General features: G+C 43.6%; 1 protein-coding gene across 2 annotated transcripts in view; it reads right to left on the bottom strand.

Annotated features, from left to right (window-relative positions):
* The window catches only part of gsg1l (gsg1-like), a 38,706-nt gene that overhangs the window by 10,232 nt on the left and 7,779 nt on the right, over positions 1 to 20,695 (bottom strand). The window contains exon 2 of one of the 2 annotated variants that reach the window (XM_026163975.1): positions 10,319 to 10,366. The exons of the other annotated variant lie outside the window; for it this stretch is intronic. Coding sequence (XP_026019760.1) covers positions 10,319 to 10,366 — 48 coding nt within the window. The remainder of the gene's footprint in view (positions 1 to 10,318; positions 10,367 to 20,695) is intronic. 2 annotated transcript variants of the gene reach the window in all.

Raw genomic sequence — 20,695 nt, 5'->3', positions numbered from 1 at the left:
TGGGTTTCAGTTTTATCACATTTTAGGAGTTGAAAGTGTCCAAATTTGGATGAGAGGGTGGAGTGCTAAGTGTTCGGCCAACACTAACTAGCTTAGTTATCCATAGACTGTATGGGAGCAGGACACAGACAGACAGGCCTGCTCAGTAACTTCCAAATTAATTCCTGAAATTCCTAGAAACTGGAGACTTTTGGATGGCCTGTGAGCACAGTACCAGGACCAGCTACAACTATAACCACCCGCTTCACCATCCAGCTGTCAGCCATTAAGGCCATGCCCTTTATTTCAAGCATCGAGTTTCCACGAACGGTAAAATTATCAGTAATGACCAAACATTTAATGTAAACATTTAATGACCTTTTGTACAAGGGTGTAAAAATATCTGTTTCTGCCATTGGTGGAGACTGACCAGTGACTGAGTTTCTGACCAGTTATCTAATCATATTACCTCTAATTTGGCTAATATTTAAGACAGTTGAAAAATCAGGTTCATTTATTAAATGTATCCAGGTTTTGGAAAATGACATTTTTTCCCTATTTTGCCTCTTTCAGCTTTCATTCAAGACATTTACCCAAAGTGCTCCACTACCTGTTCGGGCATTGTAGCCGTTTTTATAAACAAGTCCCCATTTTTAGAGGACCAAAAGTAATTGGACAATAGCCAAGCAGTTTCACTGCCAAGCGAGACCAAGTCCCTCATTATTCCATGACAAATTAAGCAGATTAAAGATCTGGAGCTGGCTTCAAGTGTTCACCGGAACTCTGAATCCAACGTCCAAAGAGATATCAGTGGAAGAAAACAAGGCCATTAGTAAGCTGAAAGAACAAAAATAAGTCTCTCAAAGATGCAGGAAAACCTTTAGATGTGACACACTCAACAAACTGGTTAATTCTTAAAAATAAAAATAAAATGCATTAGTCAGCTCATACTGAAAAGAAAAAACTTTTACAACAACATGCAAACCATGGATTAGACTCAAGATCAGGCAAGTCAGAAAACATCTAAAGAGTCGGCAGAGTTCTGGAAAAATGAAAGAAATCTTTGGAAAGATGAAGAAATTATGATGAAATTATAGCAGAATGATGGAACAAGAAGAGAACGAAGAACATCATCTGAAGCAGAGCACATCATATGGCGGAGGTAGTGTTATGGCACTGGACTGTGTGGCTGCCAATGGCACCGGGTCACTGGTGCCTATTGATCACCGACTGCTGATAGAAGCAGCAGAGCTCAACTTCCTGTTCAGATTCAGCCAAAGCTGATCAGGCAGAGCCTCACAGTGCAGATAATTACCCAAAGCAAAAGCAACTCAAGACTTTCCCAAGGAAACGAAATGAGATTTGATGGCCCAGTTAGCTTCCTGATCTCAACCCACCAGCTTTTCAGTTATTAGTTACAAAACTGAAAGCTGAGAGACGCAAAAAGATGCAGCAGCTAAGGCTGCAAATTTACATTTTTTTTTGGAATTTAGTGCAAACGTTCGCACAAAATAAGTCTTGGGACCAAAGACGATAACTACCCACACCTTTCTGACAAATGTAACTTGGCAAATAAGATGAGAGCAGACAACGAAGGGTCTCATGAAAAGTTAAAAGTCTGTTTGCATATGAAAATAAACAGAAGTGGCCCAACAGCTGAACCTCTTTAAACTCCAGGATGTCAGACTCATCTTACATCGTGGATCAGATGCAGCACACTTTGATGTTAAGTGTCAGTTTAAAGAAGTTTAGCTACACATTTGATCCTTCAGATATTTTAATATAAAACATTTCTATAGCAGATAGAAAAAAAACATTTTAATCTATAATCGAATAACTTTTGTGTAGCATAAAAATACAGTTAGAGTCCAAAGCTTATTCCTTTCGATGTCCAGTGAGGCTGAACTGGAGTCTTTGCTGGGTTGATTCTGGACCCCGAGCCTCATGTTTGACACCCCTGCTGTAATCTTTTCCTATGGTACGCACGTCTGAGTCCCAGTCACAGTTTTCATAATTCCCTGTTCCAAAGAGTTTATATTAGTTTACAGCACCCATGCAGTCACCACTGATAGCCAGCTACATGTTCACGCATCATCTGTATGTTTGATCTTAATGACACACACAGATGTAAAGAAAAATAAATGGCGTTTGTCATGTCATCTCTCAAGTGGGTCTGGTTCTGCTGGAGTGGGCGGGACTTGAATCCTGGCTTCGATTCGCTCTCGCTGACTCTTTCCGTCTAATCAAATTAAGAGTTGTTTTTTTTGTTTCACTTTTCATTAAGAGCAGACTTGGATCTGACTGAGGAGCAGCTGCGTGTTATAAAACCCAGCAGCAGGCATGTCGGGCCCAAAGGAAGGCAGATTAACATATCGTATCCTTGTGTGGGAAGCAAGGTCACCCCGCTCAATACATCATATCATCCACCTCTGCTCCATGCATCACTCCTGCTCTTCCAGATGGCATTAACAGATGAAACCATCGCAGAACTTTCATTATTAACTACCTGCTCTGCATGAAGCAGAGAATTAGAGGCAACGCCCCACATGCACCAAAATATTCCCTTTCTTCTGGATGCTCAAATATTCCTTTCATTCGCTGCAGGATATAAACAACATGAAATAATCTGCTCTTATCTGCAGTTAGGATGAATCTTGATGAGCTGCAATATTCCCTCATTATTCAGCATCCTCTTCTTAATATATTCTGCACTTCATTTGGGTTTAAAAAGAGTTTAACGTTATACAAGAGGACCTTCTCATGAGGTAAGCCTTTCATGTTCTGGTCAGGTTACAGTCGGCAAAAGCAAACTTTGGAAACGTTGCTTAAAATCTGTCTAAAATTTTGATGTGAACATACGGCCACATCCTCACCTTTGTTAGGCGACAGGCTCCAATAACTTCCATAAATCACCAGTGACACCACACAGGAAAAGACTCAGCCTGTTTCATATCAATTAATAAGTGTCACTTTGCCTCTTCCCCCTCCTTTGTCAATATAATAACGATGACGGCCTCAGGATGCTTCGAATGAATCTCAGAATCTTAAAATCCGAAGACCCAGTTTAGAGATGTATTCCACTATTTTCCTCATTTTCCCATTTCTTTCTTCAACTCATAGATCAACTATGACTTTCCTTAGATATATACTATCTACAGATGTGCTCCATTATATTTCAATTCCAGCTGTGACAGCAAACTTCTCATTGCATTTTTCGGTGGTGGGAACTGGTCTTACACTGGTCCCAGTTTCTAACTAATCAGTGCTGTAATGGTGCTGGTATTGCTGGTTTAACTAAAGTGCTTCTAGAAGCCTCTTGGTATCGCATCATGGCTGCAGTTTGACAGTTATTTAGAAGCTCTTGTCTAAATATTTGGAGAAAAGAGACATAACTTTTATTTTGATCTACCAAATACTGCAGTTCCTTTAATGTCCACTAGAGGCTCCAGCAGTAAATCTGCAAAAACTGTTTTAGTCACTTTAGTTCATTTCTTAAATTTCTTTCCTTTTTTAGGGGTGCGGCCTCTTGGCGAGACCCTGAACTGGACCTCTGGACCGTGTTTGTGCTGTTGGAGCCTTTTGGAGCATTTTTAATGACATCATCTGTCCAATAATATGGCCGCTGTGAGGTGACTAACAGGCTGTCCAAGGAGTCTGAGCTCCAGTTATAGTGAGTAAAATTTCATGAATTTGACTGGATGTTGATTAGCACCAGGTAGCAGGTATCTGTGTCTATTTGCTGCACCCATACGTCCAAGGATCTGACACGCTACTCACGACAGCTAACATTAGCCACCCTCTGGTCCAAATACAGAACTTCGGTATTTTAAAAACAGAAAAATATTAAATTGTTCGGGGAAAACGTGAAAGATGAAGTTTAAAAGTATCCAAGGACTAAAGTCCAACCTTTATATACAGTCTATATATTTAACTGTCATCTCCTGCTACTTTTGGTAAACTGAACATATAAATAAATACACACTCTTTCCTCTGCAATGACGGCGGTAATGACTGGAATCTTCTAATCACAAGTTTTAAAGTGCTTTGAGTTGTTTTTATAATTAGACAGAGGGGTTTGTGGTAAATGCAGTTTAAAAAGCAAAACAAAAATGCAGCTATGTTACTTTTGGAAGATTGCATCAATCTTACCTGCATGGTACCACAAACTTCAGCACCAGTTTTAATTACAGAAAGGGGTCAAAGGTTAGTCCACGTGACCTTATTTAAGGTAGCATGTCCCAACTCTCCGCATACTTCCTGTAGAACGAGCTTTGGAAAGGCAGTTGCAGCTCTACAGTCTGGCCGAGCAGATGTCACAGTTTATGTGGGACATTTTTATTCAGCCTCCTTGTCTGATGTATTCAGCCGATGTCCCACATTTTGATCGGCTTCAAAGGAATTTCACTTTCCTGCAGTGAGTTTTATTTCCTGATGGATGTGAAGGAAGCAGTAAAGTAGAAGTTAACCTGGGTTTTGCAGCTTAACAGTGAAAGTTGCAGATCACCATGATTCCAGATGGATACGATGGAAGATACCACAAAGACAGTCAAGTGAGCAGGAATACTGAGACACTGAGTTTTGTCCGCTGACCTGACAGAGATAATTGGAAGCAGGAGATGGCCGTTAGAACATTTATGGAAGGCTTCCAAGCTTGAGGTCCATAGGGTACATCTCAAGGAATCAATTTTCTCACTTAACGACAGGATAAAAAAATGGCAGAAATGAATATTTTGCTAATCTAATAGCTTAAAAAAAGAAAAATCCCAGAGTATTGTTTGATACGATTAAGAACATTGTCTCTCCTGATATTCCTCATGTACCAGTCTATACTAAATCTGATTGTAATGACTTTTTAAACTATTTTGTTAATAAGGTCGCTGCCGTCAGGTCGAATATTTCTCCATCATCCTCTCAGTATCACACGTGCTTACCTCTGATACCTGCTCCTCTTTTACTCCTGTTACCTTACAGGACATCAGTGTCTGCTTGGTCAGATGAAACTGACTTCAAGCCACCTTGATGTACTTCTTCGTTAGTGTGTTTAACTCTATTGGCTCCTGCATTCTGGAAATAATTAATACTTCTCTTTATACTGGCTCAGTTTCCAGCTATTTTAAACAAGCTATTGTTGAACTAATGTTAAAGAAACCTAATTTGGACCCATCTCTTCCAAGCAGTTACAGGTATTTTCCAGTCCGGGTTCTGCAAATTACACTCCACTGAAACCGCTTTGCTTAAAGTGTCTCTGATGGCAGCAGAGTCAGGAGAGTACAGCGTTCTGGTTCTGTTGGATCTCAGCTCTGCTTTTGATACTGTTGATCACAGCATCCTGATAAATAGGCTGAAGGACTCGTTTGGGATCACTGGTGTTGTTTTAAATGGTTTATGTCGTATCTATCTGAGAGATCCTTTACTGTCTGTATGAATAATGTGTTGTCTGAAACATCAGTTCTGCCTTCTGGGGCACCTCAAGGATCTGTTTTAGGTCCGATTCTCTTTTTGCTGTATATCCTCCCTCTAGGCCAAATTATCAGACGTTACATATTTCTTATCATCTCTATGCTGATGACATTCAGTTGTACTGTTCTTTCAAAGCTTCTGAGTTTTATAAATTGTCGTCTTTAAATAATTGTCTGTCTGAGATCAAACAGTGGTTAAATGACAGTTTCCTCCAGTTAAATGCAGATAAAACAGAAACCTTGATTATTGCACCTGATCACATGCTCTCAGAAAATAAGCAGCACTTCAGTTTTTTTAGACCCTTCATTTCAGTCGCGTCTCAGAAACGTATATTTGACAGTTCAATGTCTCTTGAGAAACACTAAACAACTTGTCCGGAACTGTTTTTATCATCTAAGAAACATTTCTAAACTCAGACGTGTGTCAAAGGCAGAACTTGAGATGATTCATGCTTTTATCGCTTCTCGTTTGGATTATTGTAACGGTCTTTTTACTTGTCTCAACAAATCAGCTCTGGATCGCCTTCAGTCTGTACAGAATGCAGCGGCAAGACTTTTAACTGGCACAAACAAGAGGTCACACATTGCTCCAGTTTTGGCTTCTCTTCATTGGTTGCCTGTAAATTTTAGGGGTCATTTTAAAATTTTAGTTGTAACTTTTAGAGCTCTGCACGGTGAAGCTCCCCAGTATATCTCTGACCTGCTGAAACCTCATGCTTCATCCCGAGCACTTAGGTCGTCAGGTCAGAGGCTACTGGTACTAGGTTTAAAACACGTGGGGATCGGGCTTTTCAGGCTGTGGGACTCCCTGCTGTTGTCGTTACGCGGTCTAGACTCCATCGACTCCTTTAAAAAGCAGCTGAAGACATTTTTATGCAAACATTTTTTTTCACTGTTTTATATTATTTTATTTGTATTTCTGAATTTATTCTGAAGCACTTTGTGATTTTTATCTGTGAAATATGCTATATAATTCTATTGGCAAGATGGCGGCGCGCACAGACGCAGCGGCCCGGAGCTCCTACACTTTTGTACTTTTGGTGGTACTGTGTATTATTTCACACAGTCTGGGGTTACTTCAATACAACAGAGATGATCTACTACAACTAAGCCGTGGAGATCTTCAACTAACATCCGAGTATCTCATCCCCCCGGAGATCGTTAAGCAACCCCCGGGGCTACCCGCAACAGCAAGCCGCAGGAGGAGACGTTGCGAGCGGAGGCAGAAGAGAGGCAGGCGGGGAGGCCTGTGGGCACGGCTAAAGACTGGTCCGTTTAAACCACCACTCCCGATCATATTCCTCTCCAACGCCCGTTCAATCCATTACAAACTGGATGAAATACGACTGCAGATCGCCACTCGACGGACTTTTAATAACTGTTCGTGCATGATTTTCACTGAAACCTGGCTGGACAGCGCCATTCCCGATGCGGCTATTGATCTAGCAGGCCGCACCGCCTATCGAGCCGACAGGTCTGCGGACTCGGGTAAGAAGACTGGCGGGGGGCTGTGCATCTATATTAACAACCTTTGGTGCACGAACGTCACGGTAACGGAAAGACTGTGCAGTACAGAGGTAGAACTGTTGGTGTTAAAGTGCCGTCCATTCTATCTCCCTCGGGAATTTTCTGCCGTTTACATCTGCGCTGTTTACATTCCACCAGATGCTAATGCTAAGCTAGCGTTAGCACAATTGAGCAGCAGCATCAATAACAGCCTGGTAGCACACCCGGACAGTGTCTTTATTGCGGCTGTGGATTTTAACCACGCGGACCTGAAATTTGTACTTCACAATTTCCACCGTAATGTGAAGTGTGCTACCAGAGGAGATAGAACGTTGGACCAGGTGTACACCAACATGGCGAATGCGTACAGAGCCCAGGCTTATCCCCACCTGGGTCTGTCAGACCATCTCTCCCTTCTGCTACACCCAATATACACACAAAAGATCAAGAGCACTGGGATTACAACCAAAACCGTGAGAACATGGCCGCAGGATGCTATTCCGATGCTTCAGGACTGTTTCCACTGCACAGACTGGGATGTATTCAAGGTGCAGGACACTGACAATCGTGTCGCATTGGACAGTTACACCTCCACTGTCTTGGACTACATCTGTTTCTGTGTGGACAATGTAACAACTTGGAAACGATTCCGTGTGTTCCCTAATAATCCACCCTGGATGACACACGGAGTTCAACAACTTATTCGAACGAGGAACAACGCTTTCAAATCCGGGGACCAGGAGGCATACAGTGCTGCCAGGGCCAACCTGAGAAGAGGCATCAAGACTGCCAAGCAGCAGCACAGGAGGCGTATCGAGGCCAGGTTTGAGAACAACACAAACCCAAGGCAGGTCTGGGAGGGCATCAGGGCTATCACGGACTACAAAAGAAGAACACCATCACCCTCAGCCGACAGTTCTACTCTGGCTGAGGATCTAAATCTCTTTTATGCCCGTTTTGACAGGGAGAACACCGACCTTGTCCTGTCCCCTCTCCCCTCAACCGACCCTGCTCCGGTCCTGAGCACTCATGAGCTGAGGCGTGTGTTCCGGAGCATTAACACCAGGAAGGCGGCCGGGCCGGATGGAGTGCTGGGCCGGGTGCTAAAAGACTGTGCTGCGGACCTGGCGGACGTCTTCACCTCTATATATAACACCTCGCTGTCCTGTTCACTGGTACCATCCTGTTTCAAAGCAGCAACCATCGTTCCCATCCCAAAACAGTCAAATGTCACATGTCTGAACGATTTCAGACCTGTGGCACTCACCCCCATTCCCGCCAAATGCCTGGAGAGACTGGTCATTAAACACATCAGAGCTGCTTTTCCACCATCCCTGGACTCGCACCAGTTTGCATACAGGGAGAACCGGTCAACCGAGGATGCGATCGCCACAGTGCTGCACACATTACTGAAGCACTTGGAACACAGGAACACCTATGCACGGCTCCTCTTTGTAGACTACAGCTCGGCTTTTAATACCATCCGGCCATACAAACTCCGTCCCAAACTCCACCAACTGGGACTTAACTCCTCTCTGTGCAACTGGATTGTGGACTTCCTCACTAACCGTAGACAGAGTGTCAGAGTGGGTAAGAACACCTCTTCCACCCTTGTGGTCAACACCGGTGCCCCTCAGGGGTGTGTTCTGAGCCCTCTGCTATACACTCTCTTCACCCATGACTGTATTTCCTCCTGCGCGTCCAATCTCATTGTTAAGTTTGCCGATGACACTACAGTGCTCGGACTTATATCCAACAATGATGAGACAAACTATAGGACAGAGGTGCAACAACTAGAGTCATGGTGCCACGACAATAACTTGGTCTTAAACACCAAAAAGACCAAGGAGATCATTGTAGATTTCCGGAAGAAGGGTCATAATAACCATCTGCCTCTCTTCATTGGCAGTGAGGCGGTGGAGAGGGTGAGCAGTTTTAAATTCTTGGGGGTAACTGTGACCGAGGACCTGTCCTGGGGCAACCATATCACCTCAGTTGCACGGAAGGCCCAACAGCGCCTCTACTACCTGAGGAGACTGCGGAGCGCACACATTCCCAGATCTCTGATGTTGAACTTCTACAACTGTGCCATCAGCAGCGTTCTGACGTATGGATTTCTAGTGTGGTTCCCCAGCTGCACCAAGGCCGATCAGCAAGCACTCCAGCGGGTGGTGAAAGAAGCTGGCAGAATTATTGGAACAAGTCTGCCAGAGATCAGCAATATCTTCCCCACTTGCTGTCTGAGGAGGGTGCACAGTATCCTGCGGGACCAACATCACCCTGCGCGCCACCTTTTCCATCTGCTGCCCTCAGGGAGAAGGTACAGGTCTATACAGGCCAGAACATCCAGACTGGCCAACAGCCTGTATCCACAGGCTGTGAGGCTCCTGAACTCTCTGCCCCCCTCTCACGGACAATAACCATATCCAACTTCTTAATAGCAATGAACTGGTCTGCATTGGTGCATCATATCTTTATTCTCTTCCCCCTCCTGCCCCCCCTTTCTTAAATAGATAACTATCATATCTGATATCATATCTCACAGTACAATAATATTGAATGGGTTGCATTGTTGTACTTTGTCATGTTTCTCAGGTCTTTGTCTGAATTTCTACGAACACTACTTGTCATGTTCTCATATTATTGTTAAGGATTGTCTTATTGCATTGGAGTCACACTGGGTTAAATATGTACACTTGGGTTTTAAGGGGTATTTATTATTTTCTTCTTCTTTTTTTTTTTTTTTTTTTTTTTTTTTGGGTTGTATTGAAGCCCCAAACGCAATTTCATTGTTCTTGACAATGACAATAAATAAATACTAACTACTAACTAACTACTAAATAAATTTTACTTACTTACTACTTAGTAGTTAAAAGAAGTTTAACAGTTTCAGTGATATAAAAAGGGAATAAAGAGTATATGCAGGAAGAAGAAAGAAACTTCAGCTTTTATCTCCAGAAAGAGTTGGAAAAGTCTCCTTCAGATTAAAATCACAAGGTAAACACCAAACCTGTAACCTCCACTGTGAGTTTATTTCAAGTTTGATATGTCAAAATGACCATGCAGCGTTGGTGACGAGTCCCACACAAACACGCTTGTTATTGTCATTTTAGATGTGAACTCATAACACACAAGGGCACAGCACTACAATCGTCCAGGAGGTGAGAGGTAATAAAAAAACTCTGAGAGCCCAGAATTCACATTTTTCTTAGTGCACCACAGGTGAAAACCCTCTGAAACAGTGAAAGAGTCCAAAAACGAAAGAGTGTGTGTGTGTGTGTGTGTGTGTGTGTTTGGTTTTTTTCCCTTGGCCCAGTGAACAGGTGGGGAGCGGCAGGGAGTGGCGAAGCTGCCTAATGACCATCATCACTCACCTCTCTCCGATGCCGGGGCCAAATCAATGAAGCTCCGACACTTCTCACCTGAGAGGAGAGAGAAAGGGAGAGGAAGGAGAGAGGGAGGTGTAGATGTAAAGAGGGAAGAAGAGGTGGAGGAAACAAGGTGAATCGAGTTGGGAATAAAGGGGGGGGGGGGGGGGGGGGGAGCAGGTGCAGAGGATGAGGCGATTAGTGGGCAGGAGACAAGGATGGAAATGAATGCATAGGGGGGAGAGAAAAGGATAAAATGAACGTTAGTGTGGCGGACTGATACGAACTGAAACCACGTCAGGCTCACAAATAAAGACACAGTGACTCAAGATGATCCTCTGCACACTGCTGCACACTGCCAGGCATTATTAAGTTGTTTTAAAAGCTGTATTAGTCACATTCATTTGCTTTTGTTCCATCGCATTAAACAAAAGATGTTTACAGCACAGAGCTGGAGTCAGGATGAAAATCCCAAAGCAGAGAACTCAGTTAAATGATTAGAACGATCTGTTGATCCATTCTCTGACAAAAATCTGAGTCATGGTCACGAGGGCAGAGACATCCACCCATCTCCACAGTCACCTCCTCCACCATTTCTAAGGGGACACCAAGGTGTCGCCAAGACACCCGATCTCTCCGGCAGTCTGACAAAACATCGCCTAGATGTCCTCCATTGTTGTGTTATGTCATGGGGTTTTTCGAATGTATGTTTGTCACAGTTTCAGATCATCAAACAAATTCAAATATTAGACAAAGATAACAAATGTAAACACAAAATGCAGTTTCTAAATTATGGTGTTTGTTATTAAAAGGAAAATAATCCAAACCTACGTGTCCCTGTGTGAAAAACCGATTGTCACCGACCCATCATTACATAAATTAGCTGTGATGTATCACATCTTTGGAAAGCTGAATTCAGTTTCTAGCCACACCCAGGCCTGATCACTGTCATACCTGTTCACAATCAAGAAATCACTTAAATAGGACCTGCCTGACGAGGTGGAGCAGACCAAAAGATCCTCAAAAGCCAGACATCACGCCGGGATCCAAGGAAATTCAGGTACAAATGAGAAACAAAGTAACTGAGATTTCTCAGACTGGAAAAGGTTATAAAGCCATTTCTAAAGCAGAGGGACTCCAGCAAACCGCAGTGAGAGCCAATTTCCACAAATGGCAAGAACATGGAACAGTGGTGAACCTTCCCAGGATTGGCCAGCTGAAGAGAATTACCCTAAGAGCGCAGCGACGACTCATCCAAGAGGTGACAAAAGAACTGCAGGCCAGAGTTCATGACTCCACCGTAAGAAAGAGACCTGGCAAAAATGGCCTGCATGGCAGAAAACCAATGCTGAGCAAAAGGAACATAAAGAAAAATATCTGGATGATCCCCAAAACTTTTGGGAAAATATTCTGTAGACTGACGAGACAAAAGCTGAAGTTTTTGGAAGGTGTGTGTCCCATTACACCAAACCATAATACACCAGCAAGTCCACCTCTGACTAGGCCGATCCAGAGTCTTCATTTTGCTTTTCTTAAGCCACTCAAAGTCCTGACCCGAATCCGATTGAGATGCTGTGACATGACCTTTGAAGGCGGCTCATGTGTGGCTGAACTATAACAATTCTGCAAAGCTGAATGGGCCAAAAATCCTCCACAGCTGTAAAAGACTCGTTGCCTCTTATCATGACTTAAAACTGGTAACAGCAGGTGGTTAGTTTGTGATATTACTCATTGCTCTGACCTAGATTTACTGCTCTTGTATTAAGGTTTGTCTCAGTGGCAGGTGGGTCACATATTAGCCTTAACACTTTGCATATGACTGGGTAGCATTAGCAATTTATATCCAACAGCATTTTTAGTTTATGTGTTTTTGAGTACAGTTTTTAAGGAAGTGCTTCGCTTTCTCTTGTACAGTGGGGCAAAAAAGTATTTAGTCAGCCACCGATTGTGCAAGTTCCCCCACCTAAAATGATGACAGAGGTCAGTAATTTGCACCAGAGGTACACTTCAACTGTGAGAGACAGAATGTGAAAAAAAAATCCATGAATCCACATGGTAGGATTTGTAAAGAATTTATTCGTGAATCAGGGTGGAAAATAAGTATTTGGTCAATAACAAAAATACAACTCAATACTTTGTAACACAACCTTTGTTGGCAATAACAGAGGTCAAACGTTTACTATAGGTCTTTACCAGGTTTGCACACACAGTAGCTGGTATTTTGGCCCATTCCTCCATGCAGATCTTCTCGAGAGCAGTGATGTTTTGGGGCTGTCGCCGAGCAACACGGACTTTCAACTCCCGCCACAGATTTTCTATGGGGTTGAGGTCTGGAGACTGGCTAGGCCACTCCAGGACTTTCAAATGCTTCTTACGGAGCCACTCCTTTGTTGCCCGGGCGGTGTGTTTTGGATCATTGTCATGTTGGAAGACCCAGCCTCGTTTCATCTTCAAAGTTCTCACTGATGGAAGGAGGTTTTGGCTCAAAATCTCACGATACATGGCCCCATTCATTCTGTCATTAACACGGATCAGTCGTCCTGTCCCCTTGGCAGAAAAACAGCCCCATAGCATGATGTTTCCACCCCCATGCTTCACAGTAGGTATGGTGTTCTTGGGATGCAACTCAGTATTCTTCTTCCTCCAAACACGACGAGTTGAGTTTATACCAAAAAGTTCTACTTTGGTTTCATCTGACCACATGACATTCTCCCAATCCTCTGCTGTATCATCCATGTGCTCTCTGGCAAACTTCAGACGGGCCTGGACATGCACTGGCTTCAGCAGCGGAACACGTCTGGCACTGCGGGATTTGATTCCCTGCCGTTGTAGTGTGTTACTGATGGTGACCTTTGTTACTTTGGTCCCAGCTCTCTGCAGGTCATTCACCAGGTCCCCCCGTGTGGTTCTGGGATCTTTGCTCACCGTTCTCATGATCATTTTGACCCCACGGGATGAGATCTTGCGTGGAGCCCCAGATCCAGGGAGATTATCAGTGGTCTTGTATGTCTTCCATTTTCTGATGATTGCTCCCACAGTTGATTTTTTTCACACCAAGCTGCTTGCCTATTGTAGATTCACTCTTCCCAGTCTGGTGCAGGTCTACAATACTTTTCCTGGTGTCCTTCGAAAGCTCTTTGGTCTTGGCCATGGCGGAGTTTGGAGTCTGACTGTTTGAGGCTGTGGACAGGTGTCTTTTATACAGATGATGAGTTCAAACAGGTGCCATTCATACAGGTAACGAGTGGGGGACAGAAAAGCTTCTTACAGAAGACGTTACAGGTCTGTGAGAGCCAGAGAGTTTCCTTGTTTGAGGTGACCAAATACTTATTTTCCACCCTAATTTACGAATAAATTCTTTACAAATCCTACCATGTGGATTCATGGATTTTTTTTTCACATTCTGTCTCTCACAGTTGAAGTGTACCTCTGGTGCAAATTACTGACCTCTGTCATCATTTTAAGTGGGGGAACTTGCACAATCGGTGGCTGACTAAATACTTTTTTGCCCCACTGTATTTAGATCAGAGTGAGGATTTTGGACAGGTTGGGCTCCATGGGATGTTCTGGGATTATTGAGAGTCAGAAAGAAGTGGGAACGGTCATTGGCTGACTAATTGTCAATTACAAGTTTGTCATGTGATTAAACTTCTCTTGCTCGTGGTTGCTAACCTTCATAACTTTGTGATGTGGAGCGATACTGAATGTGTAAAAAAAGAAAAAGTGTGACTCTTTCTCAGATTGTTCTAGTTTCAGTTTCGAGTGTCCTCTTGGCTTCATTATATTTCTTCCTGGCACACTCGGGCCTCGGTGAGTTCATCAGAGCTCACGGGACCCTGCAGGTCACAGATCAGCAGCCACAACACGAGCTATAATTCAGCCCGTGCAGTGTCACGGGCAGCAGGCGGGCCCATCTATAACCAGCCCAAACACCGACGCCCACACACGCACAGAGCCATACTCGCTGAACAGCAGATGAAGACACACTCTGATCACACTGATGCTGAGGACGATTTAGGTTTCCTGTGGTGAAAGAAAAAGAACAGAAACTCAACGTCAGTCCTGCAGAAACTCTCTGAGATTCTGGAAGTCCCGTTAGCTCAACAGTGCATTCAGAAGAATAGCTTTTATGTCTAATTGGTACTTTTATTCTACAGTTTCAGCTCACATGATTCCTGTTAATCTACTGTTGCATCACCTATGGGCAGTTATTCTAACCTAGAGAGCAATCGGTGTTTGGCCTAAATGTGGGCTGCATTCAGACTTGGCTGACAGCTATGATTCAGGGTCGGTCTGGCTGACTAAATTTAGCCATAGCTTCAGCTCACATGGACCAAATTTCAGGTGTTCTTTGGCAACTGGGTCACCTCTTAACCACGAAACACTTACCCCTGTCAAGCCCATCTCATGACTGATGGGCCATTTCCGCTTCTCCTATAACAGAGTGAAAACGCTGCTGGAAATGAGCCGAATGACCCTTAACCCACTCCTTCCTGTTACCTGTTCTCCACCTGGTGCTTGTATCCTTCCTTCCTCTGTTCTCCCCTGGCTTCTTGTTGGGAACTAAACTGAAATAAGAATAAATGTATGACTGTAGCTAAAATCAGCTCTTTGATTGTTTCCTCTAAGCGCCTGTTTGACAGAATCTGAAGAGGATGGTCATATTTCATCTTTTCAAGGTTAAATGTGAATTTGCTCACACCTTGGTGAACTGAAGTGAAGCTGTGATGCAGCCAAAAGGTGAGCGTCTCAGCGTCTGATTAGGACATGAATCTAAAATGTAATTAAAGAGTGAGCGGGCTCGTCTGTGACCTGATGACAGGACTAACAGCACAATCAGTATTCCTACGCCTTCCTGCTGCACACAGAAGCCCGCGCTGCTCTAAAATGTCAATTATCAAAAAAAAAAAGAGAGAAAATCACGCTCGCAGTCTATCAGGCTGTAATGAAACAGATCCATTTAAAGAAGCTTCAGGTGTCTTCTCTTGTAATTTTGGTTCACAGTCCCGGCTCTCACTTTTGCACCACTCTTTCATTATTCTCCCTTCCTGCAGCTCTGCAGACTGTTTAATCAATGATCCGATGTCATTTGGGGGTTAATTGCAGCTGTAATGAGTATGAATGCTTTTGTGAAACAACACCTAATGTGCCATTACTTCTACATTTAAAACAGACCGTATAAAACGTCAGATTGAGAATGAACTTGAAGAACATAAAGGCTCCAGTCTCATTTGTGCTGATCCAACACCGCAGTTCAAAACTGGACGTGCAGAGTGATCGATGGACGTGATTGAGAAACTGAGGAACGCTGCACAGTCACACAATTATGACTTGCGTTAAAGCACGTCCTCCTCTATCTCTAATTGGATCATAAATTTCTAAATTAACACCACGTTTTATTCAACAAGACTTCAAACCAGCGACTGAGACCATAAACCCATCAGGAAAGTGTTTACTGGGCCCACAGAGCGAGGCAACGGACCAGTGGAAGCCCGAGGAGTTGCAGCATGGTGGTTAACTCCGTTGCCTCACAGCAAGAACATCAACCATGTGGCTGTGTTCACTTTTTCCAGTGTTTGCTCTGCGGGTACTCCGACGTCCTCCCAGTCCAAAGACATACATTTAGTGGGTTTAGGTTAACTGGTGACTCTAAAGTACCCATAGGGTGTGACTGACTGGCTGTCTGTGTTTACTGGTGAGTGGCAGTGTGCAAGCTTAATGTTGTGAAGGACGGTGCTTTGAACTGAAACTACAACTTCTACCTAAACCTAATTAACTAACTGTGAGCACCGAAATCAGGAGCAAAAGGAAAACACAAGGTTACACAAATAAACCCAAGAGTCAGGACACTTTGTCTGCAATGGTGAGACGCCTGCAGCATCTGACAGAACATCAGTATTTCACACATTGCTCCATGCCAGAGTCCTCAGCAGCCATCCTGAGCCGTCTCGCTTGTAACTGAATAACTTTTGTGCTCACAGATATGAAAACATCATCAGTCACATCAGCTCCAAAGGTTTGGTGGATTTGCCTCAAAGCAACATTTTAAAGACTTTTTTGTTCTACAGGTTATACTTCTACGTCACAGTCACACAGCTTCACTGAAGGCTCCATCCACGGCAACAACACAATCAGCATCTCCAGCTCCGCCCACCAGAGCACAACTAATAGTCTGATTCACGTTATGGGTCCGGGAAGGAAGAACGGTACTTTTACCTTCATCGTCACTACAATAATGAGTAAATATGTCTGCACAAACCTCTGCTGTGCATCTTTGATAATGTGCCTAATCATTTTCAAATGCAACCTCCTTCAGCAGTGATGGTTTCCTGTGTGACTTCATCAGTCTGTCACATCACTGTGGAGGAGTTTTGGCCCACTCTTCTTTATAGCGTCGATCAGATCATTGAGGTTTGCAACATTCATTTATGCACAGAAAAGACTGAAAAGATCTCAGTCAGGCTGAGGTCTGGATCACTGCAGCTCCTCCTTTTTTTAAGTTGGAAATGTGCTGCTGTGCTCGGGATCGTCGTCCTGTTGATGACCCAGTTTGCTTTAGCTGTGGGACACAGCCTCACATTTGGCTCTAGAACACTTTGGTGAGGTCACAGTACACTCAGTGACTGCAAGGTGCCCAAATCATGATCGGTCCACCGCTGTGGTGAAGGCTGGGTTTGAACTTCATTGGTCCTGATGTCTTGTTGGTAGTTCAGATGCTGCCATGCTGTTTATAGAGAGAAGAGGTTTTCTCCTGTATCCCTTCCACACAGCCATACTTGTTCCCACATAGCAAGCAGGTCTAGCCCGGATCTGGAATCAAGCCGGCACTGCTGGCTGAATTCTGGCATGTAAAGACATATGTCATCCAGATATGGGCCAGGCCTGGCATCAAGCTGGCACTTCTGATTGACCACTGTCATGGCAGAGTGTATGTCGACCAGATATGGGCCAGGTCTGGCAATGATGCCACTGCTTATGTGATGGCATGCCATATCTGGCCCGATTGTGGTTTAGTGTATGTGGCCCAGGCCCATAGAAAACAGGTCTTCCCCAGATCCGGCATCAAGCTGGCACTTCTAACCGCAATGATGCCATTGTTTATGTTCCTATTTTTGTTAAAAGACCCAAATGCCATTTTGCAATACTATACTGCTATGGTAGCCAACGTTTCAAATGCAGGTTTGACAGGTTTGTGTACACTTTATCCAAAACCTAGTGACGGTTTACTCATCTTTGCCAGTGGGTGGCGGTAGCTCAGGAGGTAAAGCAGGTCACCTACTGATCGGAAGGTTAGTGGTTCGATCACTGGCTCCTCCAGTCTGCATGTTAAGAGTGTGAATGTGTATGAATGTAGTTAGGAAGCACTCCGTGTAGGGAAAGTGTGTGAATGTGGTATGTTGTATAGAGTACTTTGAGTAATCCGGGAGACTAGAAAAGCGCTATATAAAAGTCAGTCTGAACAGAGTCTCATCATGTTACTTTTGCACTGTTTTGCATGTTCTGGCACATGTTGTTATTACATGGCTTGATTAAGATACACATTAGGCTGACATCTGGGGCCAGAGCTGAAACTGTTCTGGGCCAGCACACAACTTACACATGGTCCACATACTGCAAAGAATGACGGCCCTTTGGTGGCCCAGATCAGGTTTGCCAGAGGTAGTCCACACATGGGCCAGCACAGGACCACCAGTGTGTCTTCAACTGGCCTTGTGCTGACCCACGTGTGGCCCAGATCTGGCAAACCTGATCTGGGCCACACATGGGCCGTCATTCTTTGCAGTATGTGGACCATGTGTAAGCACATTATGTGGGCCAGATCCGGGCCATACCAATTTTGCTATGTGGGTTCAGTCTTTTTCTAACTGTGCTGTCCTGAACCATTAGCCTAGCCTGAAGAGTCTTTGATGGAGCTCTTGGGTTTGTTTGCAGTTTCTCTGAGTATTACGCACTCTGGTCTTGGGGTGAAACAGGTTCTTCCTTCTACAATATAATAAAAAGAGAAAAGACATGAAACAGGCTGTTAAAAGGCTCAAACAGTGACAGTGAGGATTTCACAGAAAGGTCACGTCGATGTAAATTGAACTTTTTTGCAAATTAAAGCCTCTTTTTGGAGCGACCGACTCTGTTCTCATTACTGCTGTCACTGCGAGATGAGCTCCTTAGGAGTCTGTTTGCCAGTCGTGCCAGATTGAAGTGATGTAATGAAGTGAATAAGCCTCGCTGAAGCTTTCATGACGCCATGGCTGCATGCTTTCACTTAACCTCTTATTGCCTGGGTGGAATACCGCATGTCTGGATTCAGATGCGATATCAAATCATAGTCAAAGAAGGTTTAAAAGTTCAGTGAAGTCTGGATTGACGGCGAGACTCCAACATGAGTCTCCCAGCAGGGTGTTTGAGGAGAGAACAGGGACAGTGAGGAGCAGCACAGTGAGACTGATGAAGAGAAGCAGTAAAGTCGTACGCATCGATCAGCCCGAGCGGGCTTCAGTAACTCTGAGATTGGCCCCTTCTGAAGCAGTCCAAAGCTCTGAGACGATGGCTGTTTTTAAAGGAAAAAATCCCACTGAATCATTTATTTCCCTCCATGTGTCATTTTTCACAGTGGCTCCAAAGTACGGACCTTTCATAGGAAAGCAGACTGATAAATAATTACTGTGTAGTGCTTGGATAAGTTTCACACAAGCAGAAAAGCTTGAATCATTAATTCAATTATTAATCTATTTTTAATAATAAGCTGCTGTAATATACGGACCAGCTGTGCAACAGGTCACATATAGCTCCAGCTCCAATGGCTGATGGCCACGTATTCCAATAATGGGCTCAGCGTATGTGCAGCCATCAAACACACCGAAATGGCTTGTTTCAGGTAGAGGATGAATTGGCCCACTTTCTAATAGAGCTACACTGAGCTCAGCGGGTCCGCTTTACAACAATTACAAATATTTTTTTGAACAAAAGAAAATATTAAAAGAAAATTTTATTTTACTAAGTAATACTAATAACACACAACAGCATATTCAGTACTGGTGAACTTAAGGCCCATATGTCTGTTAAAGTATCATCAGAGATAAGGATCGGCGTGATCATTTTAAAAGTGGATCCTATTTTCAAGTCCAAGGTGTGCTGAATGCAAAAAACAGATAAAGATGTTGAAACGCTTCTTCTAAGAAATTCATGACATTGCGATGAATAAATAAAATACTGCTGTTTTTGTGTTTTGTGTGCAGCTTCATCAGGAAGTTGCATAACTCACATACATTTGTAGAATTATATTATATCGTGGACTCTAGTAGCTTAAAAGCAGGATCCATAAGCTGTAGACAGGCAAGCAGAACTTCAATCCCAAACAGGAAGCTCCAACAGAACAAAAACAAACACTTGAGTTGGCTGAGGTGAAGCCTATCAGACAGCTAGCAGCTCCAGCTGCCTGTGTCACCATTAACCTGTCAGTCCAAAAGCCCACGCCCATAATAATGCAAACTTTATACAGAGGAATTCACCCTCGTACAGCTGTTATAAATGGAGAAATTATCTGTAGAGACCAAAACTGTTTCTGTATCAGGCTGTAAACGTGTTTATTTCTGCTGTGAAGTTGGACATTTGAACATGGGAGTCTATGGGGACTGACCTCTGCTGGACACTAGAGGTACTGCAGCTTTTGGCGCTTCTCTGTTGACTTCTTGAGCTTTCAGTGAACAACACGAGCAGCAACACAGAGCCCAAAACTGATAAAAGTGGTGTCAAAATATTATAGAGAATATTACTGCAAACAAAGGTAACCGAGAGTCTGCTTAAATCTGTGACAGACAGTGTCATATTCATACAGTAATTATGTATAACGTACATGTAATTTTAAGTCCTAACATCTTTGGAGGTTAATCAATGTTAATTAGTGATGCTCTCGGTGTCTCCATCACCTCCCCAGGATGATCTCATTCGTAATCCTCAAAGGTGATGCTAATAATTATTTCTGTAAAAACAAACAAGCAGAGCGAAGTCAGAGAAGAAAAAGGAATCGATGGCTGAGAGAGGGAGTCACACTGTAAAATTTTATTATCATAACTCTCCGCTCAGTGATGCCAGAATGCCTTTTTATCCAGCACTGCTGGGCGAACCACACTGTAATAAAGATACAGGCCTTTAGCTCGCAGACCAATCACACTGAAAGGAGAAATTACCAGTTACTAACAGGCAATTCATAGTGAGTTATATTCAAACAGATGTTTGATTTTTTTAAAACAAAAACTCAGAAAAAATCCCATCAACAGCACAGTGAACACAGTCTGTGTGCAGACCGGGAAATAATCGATAGGGCTGGGCGATATGGCCTAAAATTCATATTGCGATATAATTTGAAGCATGTGCGGTAATGATATA

Source organism: Astatotilapia calliptera, chromosome 4, assembly GCF_900246225.1.
Source record: "Astatotilapia calliptera chromosome 4, fAstCal1.2, whole genome shotgun sequence".
Lineage (NCBI taxonomy): Eukaryota > Metazoa > Chordata > Actinopteri > Cichliformes > Cichlidae > Astatotilapia > Astatotilapia calliptera.
This window is presented reverse-complemented; position numbering and strand designations above follow the sequence as displayed.